The sequence below is a fragment of the Terrapene carolina genome, unplaced genomic scaffold (assembly GCF_002925995.2).
Source record: "Terrapene carolina triunguis isolate 2854851 unplaced genomic scaffold, T_m_triunguis-2.0 Scaffold23, whole genome shotgun sequence".
Taxonomy (NCBI): domain Eukaryota; kingdom Metazoa; phylum Chordata; order Testudines; family Emydidae; genus Terrapene; species Terrapene triunguis.
This window is the reverse complement of record NW_020664374.1, coordinates 14013741-14024468: the sequence shown is the minus strand read 5'-3', so window position 1 is coordinate 14024468 and position 10728 is coordinate 14013741. Positions and strand designations below refer to the sequence as shown.

Here is a 10728-nt window from a genome sequence, read left to right as displayed (position 1 = left end):
TGGCTTTTCTTCCAATATTACCACTAGCAATGCTAATTTTATTTTAAGCAGTTGCAATATTTAATACATTTGCCATTACTTAACTTCCCAATTTCTTCCTTACATAATCAAAATATTTCAAATTTAGAAAGTTTTTACATGCATTACTATTGGCAAAATTATTTAGAAACTATTTTTTTTTAAATGTTAAGCATGGCATTTAATAATTTCTGAAACATTGCACTGGCATTAGGAAGCACTCAAGATGGTACACAGTCTTAAATCAAACCTAAACACACTCTTTAGTTACATGATCACAATACTTAACATTTATTTATTTATTTTACTAATTTACATGCCTATATAGAAGAATTATATCCTACTTAGGGGTGATATTAAAAAGGGAAAATTCACCCCCCCCCCCAAAAAATTTAGCCACAACTTCCCACCCTCAAAACTTTGTCTACCTCGATAGCAAGTAGAGGAAAAGGAGACAAAACGGCAAGTATTCCCAACTGTTTTAATTACAAAGTTGATTAAAATTTCAAAAATTTAACCCAGCTCTGATTATCTTCTCTTTTATATACTAGTACCACTGTCATACAGGTTTGTTTTTCTAGTGACATTGCACTAAATTCTGAGGACTGGTAAACACCTGCAACACCAATACCTTGTGGGATTTGATTCTTAGACTATGTATACAACTTCTCTCCTATGTAAGAAGAGTGTAGGCATCCAGGGGGAGGAAGGGGGGAGAAGAGGTAGTTGCCAGAGGGGAGGTGGAGTGGAAGGGACAGGATGCTAGAGAGGTTCCTTCAGGTTCTCAGCACTGGTATCAAACCTACTTCCTGGTGGAAGATGTGCTGTATGTATGACTGTGACGTTATTGACAATCTGGGACCATATAGAACATGGTTGCAACCAAAGTCCTGTAGTGGCACCAACTCTTGTATAAAGGGGGTCAAATGAGGTGTCTAAGACAAGGTTATGGTTTGCTGGTTATGATTATGCTGTCTATATGTGTGTATCAATTTTGTAGTTGAAGTTATGAATATTGGCTCTATACTGTCTGTATTTCAAACTTATGCTATGCTTCTGGGTGACATCCCAGACAAGTTGGTGTTAGCTCTGCCTAGCCTGCTTGATGGCCCATTAAGGACCATCAGCTATACAACTGACCCATGGAGAGAAGGGAGATATGCCTTGTAACTTAGCAAAGTATGCAGGGACTGGCCCATGTGACTCCAGACTCCATTTTACTGTAATTTTCCACAGTAAGGACAAAGAGGTGTTCTTACACCTGGAAAAGACTATAAAAGGCTGATGCCTCATCTCCACCTTGTCTTCAGTCCTGCTTCTTACCTCTGGAGGGACTTTGCTACAAATGGAAGCTCTACACAAAAGACTGAATGACCCATCCCAGCTGTGGATGTACTCCAGAGACTTGATTTGAACCTGCAGTTTATTCTATCACTGCTACAAGCCTGAACCAAGAACTTTGCCATTACTGTATGTAATTGATTCCATTTAACCAATTCTAACTCATCTATATCTTTTTCCTTTTATGAATAAATCTTTAGATTTTAGATTCTAAAGGATTGGCAACAGCGTGATTTGTGGGCAAGATCTGATTTGTATATTGACCTGGGTCTGGGGCTTGATCCTTTGGGATCAAGAGAACCTTTTTTCTTTTACTGGGGTATTGGTTTTCATAACCATTTGTCCCCATAATGAGTGGCACTGGTGGTGATACTGGGAAACTGGAGTGTCTAAGGGAATTGCTTGTGTGACTTGTGGTTAGCCAGTGGGGTGAGACCATAGTCCTCTTTGTCTGGCTGATTTGGTTTGCCTTAGAGGTGGAAAAACCCCAGCCTTGGGCTGTAACTGCCCAGTTTTAAGCAACTGGTCCTGAATCAGCACTCTCAGTTGGGTCCTGCCAGAACCAGCATCGTTACAATGACTCAGGAGATAAAACTGTCCTTTTCTATTTGGCATTGGTGAGGTCTCACCTGGAATACTGTGCACGGTTCTGGGTGCTAACTTTAGAAAAGATGTGGACAAACTGGAGAGAGAATCCACAGGAGAGCAAAATGATAACAGATTTAGAAACCTTGACCGATGAGGAAAGGTTAAAAACTGGGCATTTTTAGTCTGGAGAAAAGAAGACTGAGGGGGGACCTGATCACAGTCTTCAAACAAGTTGAGGGCTTTTATACAAAGGTCGGTGATCAATTGTTGTCCATGCCCAGGGAAGGTAGGACAAGTAATAATGAGCTTAATTTGCAACAAGGAATATTTAAGTTCGATATTAGGGAGCACAGATCCAAAACATCCAAGTAGGTGTTCAACTTGAAAATATCAGTTTTCTATTAACAAATTATCTTACAGGATTAATACCATGTCCTACACAAAATAAATAAATAACTCTATAGCAGCATGACTGAAGAGTTTTCCAGACAGTTTCATTAACCTAGCATAACCAATGACTGTTCCTTCCCCTTCAAGGAAATGTTAATGGAAAGTTTTACTATTAGATTATACAGAAAAAGGGGTAGCTATCTAACCAAGGCTTCCATTCCCACCTCCACCAGCTGCCTGAAGGTTAGAGAACTTCAGTTTTCCCACTCTAGTGGCTGTTCTTCACTTCTATTAACTTCTTCTCTTTTCCTACATCTCTATGACCTCTATTTCATGTTTAATAAAATATAGCATTTTTTAAGTATTTATTTATTTATTTATTTATTTAATGTAACAACTGAATTAGTTTAGAAAGGGTGTACCCTTCTCTTTTAATGTACAGAAGTGTTGAATTACAGACAGACACTCTCCAAAACAATATAGCCCTCAAAACTGAAGTTAACTTATTGTAGGAGTTTTTCAAAATAGAAGACTGAAAACACACACAAAACCTGCACTTGTGAACAGAATGCTAGCTGACATTGTCTGTCAAAATATAAATAAGAATAATTGAATGGCTTGTCTTATTCATTTTGGTTACCAACAGTCCTTTAAGGATTACATAATAATTTTTGAGAAAGGCAAATATTGGCAATGTAAACAAGTCTGGTCAGTCTCCTAGAAGCATTTACAAAAGTGTACTGATTATCTTAAAAATTTTTGATCGGGACAAATGGGAAAGAAATTAGAGTGTAGTTTCATACTGGCTTTGTAATTCAAACACACCTCACCTACCTTGTCTTTCTTATCTTGCCTGGCATATGGAAAACATGGAATTACTGCAGTCACTCTGGACGATGATGCAATCTTGCAAGCATTGATCATTATTAGAAGTTCCATCAAGTTATCATTGATTTCTCCACAGCCACTCTGGATGATATACACATCTTCCCCTCTCACACTTTCACCAATCTCTACACTGAAAAAGAGTAAGGTTAGGCCAATGAATTATTTAAAGTACTTAAACAGAAGAAATAATTATAGGATCAAACAACAATTCTGAGTTCATGAAACGGATTTTTAAAAAGAAAACTACTAATAGCTCTCAGTAGATCTAACAGTCCAATATGTGTAGAGTATATGATTGTTCATTTAGCACACACAGTACATTTTACTTTGTATATTGCAAAAAAAAATCTAAACTTTGCTATTTTACTCTAGATGCACCACTTGAAAGGTTTATACCAAGCTGCATAAAATAATTATTGTTGATAAAGAACAGAAGCCACTCTCATTCAGTCGAACACTGAGGCTATGACTACACTAGAGAGTTTATAGTGGCATAGCTGCACCAATGCAGCTGCACCACTATAAGCTCTCTAGTGTAGCCGCTCTAAGACAACAGGATAGAGCTCTACCATTGACTTAATTAATCCAACCCCAACAAGCAGCAGTAGCTATGTCAGCGGGAGAAATTCTTCATCTGACATAGCACTGTTCACACTGGCACTTAGGGGTATGAATAAGCCAGCCCCCTGAGCGACAGAAGTTACCCTAACCTAAGTGACGTAAGTTATGCCGACATAAGTGGTAGTGTAGACATTGAAAACAAAATCTTAACTTGTTATACATGGTCTCCTTGCCATCTCCAAAGGAGGCTTGGAGCATTAAAAGATCATGCCCATTAAAACATCAACAAGATAGATTAGCATTATTTCATCACTCCACTCTGTTATTTGTTTCTTTAGCTAGAGAAAATATTTGCCTCTAGGCAGCTTTATAAAAAGAACAATGAATTTTTTCCTCCACACTGAAAAACACTATTCAAATCAAGAAACTGATACTATTCTCAAATGCACGTGAAAAGCAGTTTTTACTTCAGCTCATAATTCAAAATGCTTAAAAACAGCCTGCCTTTTTTTTTTTTTTTTTTTTTTTAATACTGGGTTTGCTTCCTTTGTTTCTCTACACTGGAATGTAAGAGGTTCCCTTTATTTTACTCTCCCTTCTTCCCCAGATTTACAATGTTCAGTTTTGCCACAAAATTAATACCTCATGCTTCCCAAGAAACTGCAGCATGCAATGTACTGACATCCCCTACCACAGAATGTAAAGCTAAAGCTGATTTAAAACGGCAAAGCAAATTTTAAAAAAATGCAATAGGCCGAGCATGGAGTACTACAATACTTTTGCTCCCTACAGGCCTAAAGGGCAAGAAATCAAACTCTCGAACCAAACCGAGACCTTCTGCATTGTACCAATCACAGACATTAAACTAACTTAACACAGTGTTAGTGTAGTCATGTCAATCCCAGGATATGAGAGAAAAGGTGGGTGAGGTAATATTTTTTATTGGATCAACTTCTGTTGGTGAGAGAAAGAGAGGCTGTAGAGCTTACACAGAGCTCTTCCTCAGTGTCACTCTGAGTAGATTTCCTAAACCTGAAGAGCAGCTCTGTGTAAGCTCGAAAGCTTGTCTCTCTCATTTACAGAAGTTGGTCCAATTTAAAAAAATATATATATTGCCCATACACCTAGTCTCTTTCTCTTCCTTAAGCATACACAACATACTATTCTTGTCTTAGAAAAAGTACTTCCTGTATGGTAATACTATCAGCCATTTAAATCCATGTCTAACCCAATGAGCCAGTCAGATTTATAAAGCTTCAAATGTCCTAGCCACATTGCCACAATGCAATCAGCAAGAGCTGGAGCCCTGCTCAGAAGAGACTAGAGGGAGCAGGCATGGTTTCATGAGAGCCCCATAGCTTGGGAACTCACCCTAGTCCTAGTTCACCACCCTTCAGGCTGGCCCATTTGTTTTCTGTAGCTGCAAGGAACAAGGGTGACTCTGGTGGGAGACTATAAAAATCATAACTATATTTTCAGATGCATTATAATTATGAGGATTGTAGAAGGTTACACCTCACTATATCATAATTACAAATCTTAGTCTATAACAAACCTGTACCTGGGTCCCAACTACAGTTCGGTACTGGACGTTGAACATGCATGCACAACTGGAAAACAACAACGACTAACTTCTGTTGGATGTCTGGATGCTTTCATTTGCTGGATGGAGTAGAGCAGTGGCCCTCAACCTTTCCAGACTACTGAACCTCTTTCTGGACTGATTTGTCTTGCCTACCCCAAGTTTCCACCTCACTTAAAAACTTCTTGCTTACAAAATCAGAAATAAAAGTATAAAATTGTCACAGCAAACTACACCACTACCTCGAAAGAACGCTGTCCTCGGGAGCCAAAAAAAAAATCTTACCGTGTTATAGGTGAAACCGCGTTATATCGAACTTGCTTTGGCCTCGAGCTTTTCCGTTATTAATAGTCAGCAAATCATTTTTGTTAGAACTAACACAGTGTATGCAGTAAATAAATCTGTTCTACAATGGTTAAATTGTATCTCCTTTCTTTAATTACAACAATTATTTTATAAGCTTACTTAAAAGATACAGTGTATTAACAACACAGGTACTAAACACTGCTAAATGCAACCATGTGGGCTAGGTTTCATCATACATCAATTGTTTGGTCTGTGTGTAATGCTTAGGAAAATGCAAAATTCACATAAAATATCAGAAAACTTCTAATTAAACATCCTTACAAATTGTTGTAAAAAAGGATTTTGGTATTTTAGCAAATAGGAGCATGGGCCACTTTGTCACTTAGCCAACTATGTTATACGTAGATTGTTACGCAATATGAACTGTTAACTATTAAATACACTATAGTCTGAAAACTTTTTTGGGGGTACAAGATGCTTTCTTATTTAAGATGCACCCCTTAACTTTTTAATTAAAAAAAAAACTTGCTATACTTTGTTACTTCATGCTACTGCGAGCTTTCTTCTTCGCCAGGTCAATTATGGATTTTAACTGCAGTATTTGCAGTCTATCCACATCCTGGCTTTCTAGCCACTTAAGACCAATCTCTAACCCTACAACCGCATCAGCAGCTTTGGGCGATGGATCCAAGGGTTCTTCGTCACTATCCTCAGGGTTAGACACATTTTCTGAGGCACCAGGTGGTTGAGGGGCAACATTATGAATTATATCTACATCTGTAAGTCGTTCATAGGTTGGACACATAGCATCCACCTCCATCCACTCTTGAACATCAGCTATCCCACTTTGAGCCATAAGTTCCCTGTAGACTCATTCTGCCTCCATGGCCTCTTCTTCCATAAAACCTTCAAAGTTGTTATCTTCTTCTTCTTCCTCATCTTGGTTGTCGTCGCTTTCAGTGACAACAGCACTTTTGAGACCACGATGCCAACATTTCTCTATTGTTGATGGAGTGATTCCTAGCCAGGCTGTCTCTCCTAAGTTAAATACATCCAGCAAATTCAATTTCTTGATTACATCCGTTATGCTACTATTGTCCTCAACAATTTTCTTTACTAAGGCTTTACGATAGTTCATTTTAAATGTGGCTATAATGCCTTGATCGAGGGGCTGTATTTTGGACGTCATATTCTTAGGAAGGTAGCTCACCTTTATCTTCCCGTCTTTGCTGGTTAAGGTCTCAACTGGGGGGTGGGCAGGACAGTTGTCAAGTAGGAGCAATGCCTTTGGCTCCAGATTTTGTCTGCATAGGTGGCTCCAGACAGCTGGTACAAAATATATCTTAAACCATTCCTCAAAAATATCTGATGTCATCCAGGCATTTTTTGAATGGCGATAAATGAATGAAAGCGAATCCATGTTCTTATGGTGGAAAGCCCTAGGAGACCTGGATTTGCCTATGCACAGAGGTTTAAGTTTATGTGAACCAGTTTTATTCACGCAGAAAAGTATTGTCACTCTCTCTTTTATCACCTTAAAACCTTTGGCCTTTTGTTCTTCGGTCCTAGAAGCAAGTGTTCTATCCGGCAGCATACAGTAACATAAGTAAGTTTCATTAGCGTTATAGATTTACTCCGGAGCATAGCCACCCTCAATGATGATCTCTTGTAACTTTAGCGGGTATCCGTCGCAAGCTTTTATATCTGCGGAGCGCGTCTCTCCTGAAATTGCAACTTGCCGAATGCTATGACGCTTTTTAAAACGATTAAGCCATCCACTGCTAGCTTTAAATTTGTTACCTTGATGTGCAGAAGCGTCCTTGCCCGAGCGTCTGAAATTGAGATCCTTCTTCAATTTCTCCGCTTGTTTCCTTATAATGTCACCGGAAATTGGCGTGCCTTCGGAGCGTTCTTGGGTAAACCACGTAAATACTGCTCTATCTAGTTGGTTATCCAGGGCAATTCTTAGGCGCTTCCTTTCCAGGCCTTCACTTTCATCCAGTTCAACTACCACTGACCGTAATTTTTCCACAGCTTTGATCCACCCTCTTAATGTTGATTCCCCCACTCCTAGTTCTTTTGAGACCTTCGCTTGACTCATTCCTGATTTCAGTCTGTCCAAAGCTTCCAGTTTTTCTTTGGCTGTCCATGCCTTTCGTTTCCATGGCTGTGAACTGCTTGCCATCACGTCAATGGTATTTTAATACTGTATTAATGCAAACCATTTTTTAAAATTGTTTAGAAAATGTCAGCGCAGAGTTACAATGTTTCCAAAATACAACCAGTGAGACAACATAAGCTTAGTCTATACTGCACACAATTTAGAAATGAGATTAAAATAGGCGGGAGAGATGAGAACACCTAATGCAGGGGTGGGCAAATTTTTCGGCCCGAGGGCCACATCGGGGGTCAAAATTGTATGGAGAGCTAGGTAGGATCCCCAGGATCCATTGACTTTCAAGAAAAAAAGATTGAGAAGCAGAGATATGTACAATAATACTTCCTCTGATTTCCATCAAGAGCAATTGAAATGTCTCAGGGGAGCACTGACTGACACTGAAAATAAAACCGATCAGCTTTGTGGGAGAGACTTGAGATCAGCACTCGCCAGGGCCCTCCTTCTCTCTGCTAAGGCTAGCCAGAAATGCTGTCTCCTGGGTCTCATCCTATCAGCTGGGTGGGAACTATTTACCTACATGAAGTGCTTTGACTGCCCAGGGGCTGCTAGCACTGCTGCTGGCTGCGGGGGAAGAGGGGGGGATTTCTAACTCACACAGGCTCCCAGCTGTGAGAGTTAGAGAATAGGGGCATTTGAGAAACTCATTTAAAGACTCCCTCTGTGTGCGAAGGGGTAGGGCAGACAGAGCAATCCAGACAGCTCTCCTGCTCCCAGCCTCGGAGCAGCAGCAGCCCACACAATGGGGAATTTACATTTCTCACAGCCCAGAGCCGAGGGGGAGAAAGGAGCCGCTGAGCCAGCTCCTCAGGGACAGCCATATCAACTTCTTGCTCAGGAAGGAGTAAAAGCCTGCTCTGCCCTGGAAATGGACCATTTTTACCTGCTGTGGGAGGCGGCTTAGAAGCTGTAGCCACACACTGCTCATCTGTTGGCTCCCTGCCAAAACAGCTGATAGGCGGCTGCACACCACAGTTGATTGCTTAGAAATTATCCCAGTGGGTGCCAGACACACTGACGCACTGATCCACTGGAGCACGCAGCCTTGCTCCCCAGAGCACTGCTTTACCGCACTCTATGCAAACCCGTGTTATATCGGGTCGCTTTATATCAGGGTAGAGGTGTATCACTGAAAAATTGCTTACTTTATCATAAGAAATCAATTGGAATATAAATATTGCACTTGCATTTCAGTGTATAGTATATAGAGCACTATAAACAAGTAACTGTAGGAAATTTTAGTTTGTACTGACTTCGCTAGTGCTTTTTAGATAGCCTGTTGTAAAACTAGGCAAATATCCAGATGAGTTGATGTTCCTCTGGAAGACCTGTGTACCCCCAGGGGTACGCGTACCCCTGGTTGAGAACCACTGGAGTAGAGGATCCAGAAGCTGTAGTGAATGGCTTCATGTAGATAAGTGTGCAGTGATCACCATGCTGACAGATGAAGACAAATTTGCGAAGTGTTGAGGATGTCAAATGCCCAGGAAAATGAAATTAAGGAGGCAGAAAATCAAACCCCGAGGGCTTCAGCCCTAGGCAGTGGGGCTCAGATTACAGGCCCTCTGCCTGAGGCTGAAGCTCTTGGGCTTTGGCCCGGCGTGCAGGCGGGCTCAGGCTTCAGTCCCCCCTGCTGGGGTCATGTAGTAATTTTGTTGTCAGAATGGGGTCACGATGCTGTGACGGGTTGGATCACAGAAACCCCCTTGGGAGCTGCCACCCGATGTGCCAAGACTACCCCTGCTTCTGTTTTCCCTGCCAGCTCAGGACTCCAGCCCCCTGTCTTGCTGAGCGAGACACTCCAGTCTGGCTCCAACACAGACCCAGGGTCTGAATCACTTGTCCCCAAGCTGCAAGTTTACCCAAAAACAGCTCACAGGAGTGTGCTTGTCTTTAGCACTCAGATGCCCAACTCCCAATGGGGTCTAAACCCAGATAAATCCGTTTTACCCTGCATAAAGCTTATGCAGGGCAAACTCATAGATTGTTCGCCCTCTATAACACTGATAGAGAGATATGCACAGCTGTTTGCTCCCCCAGGTATTAATACATACTCTGAGTAAATTACTAAATAAAAAGTGATTTTATTAAATACAGACAGTAGGATTTAAGTGGTTCCAAGTAGTAACAGACAGAACAAAGTAAGTCACAAGCAAAATAAAATAAAATGCGCAAATCTATGCCTAATCAAACTAAATACAGATAATTTCCTCACCAGTTCCAGAATGCTCCCTTTCACAGGCTAATCTCCCTTTAGCCTGGGTCCAGCAATCTCTCACAACCCCTGTAGCTACTGTCTTTTGTTTCGGTTTCCTTCAAGCATCCTGGGGGGGGTGGAGAGGCTCCTTCTTTAGCCAGCTGAAGACAAAATGGAGGGGTCTCCCCCAGGGTTAAATAGACTCTCTCTTGTGGGAGGAGACCCCCCTCCTCCCTCCTATGCAAAGTCCAGCTCCAAGATGGAGTTCTGGAGTCACCTGGGCAAGTCACATGTCCCTGCATGACTCAGTCTTTACAGGCTGAAGCCATTGCCCACATGGAATCTTGCATGTCTCCAGGAAGACTTCTTATGTGGATTGGAGCATTCCAAGATGCATTGTTCCCTGATCAGGTACTTAACCTGGCGAATTCCTTCCTAAAGAAGCTGACCAAATGCCTCCCAAAGCTTACTTAGAAACCAAGCAAGCATACAGACCATATTCTTAACCTCAAGTAGAAAATGATATATATATGTACAAATACGATGAATAGATATAGTAGACCATAACCTTTACGGAGATATGTTACCTGGCACAGGCAGCACCAAACATATTCCAGTTATGTCATACATACATTTATAAGCACCCCCTCCCCATAAAGCCTTATGGGGTACACTGTCACA

At 41.0% G+C, this 10728-nt stretch overlaps 1 protein-coding gene across 1 annotated transcript in view; it reads right to left on the bottom strand.

The window, feature by feature from the left end:
• The window catches only part of LOC113406184 (ribose-phosphate pyrophosphokinase 2-like), a 37653-nt gene that overhangs the window by 17130 nt on the left and 9795 nt on the right, over nt 1-10728 (bottom strand). Inside the window, exons 2-3 of the mRNA XM_029910941.1 lie at nt 3172-3355; nt 1989-2041 (exon numbers count right to left, since the gene is read on the bottom strand). Of these exons, the coding sequence (XP_029766801.1) occupies nt 1989-2041; nt 3172-3355 (237 nt within the window). The remainder of the gene's footprint in view (nt 1-1988; nt 2042-3171; nt 3356-10728) is intronic.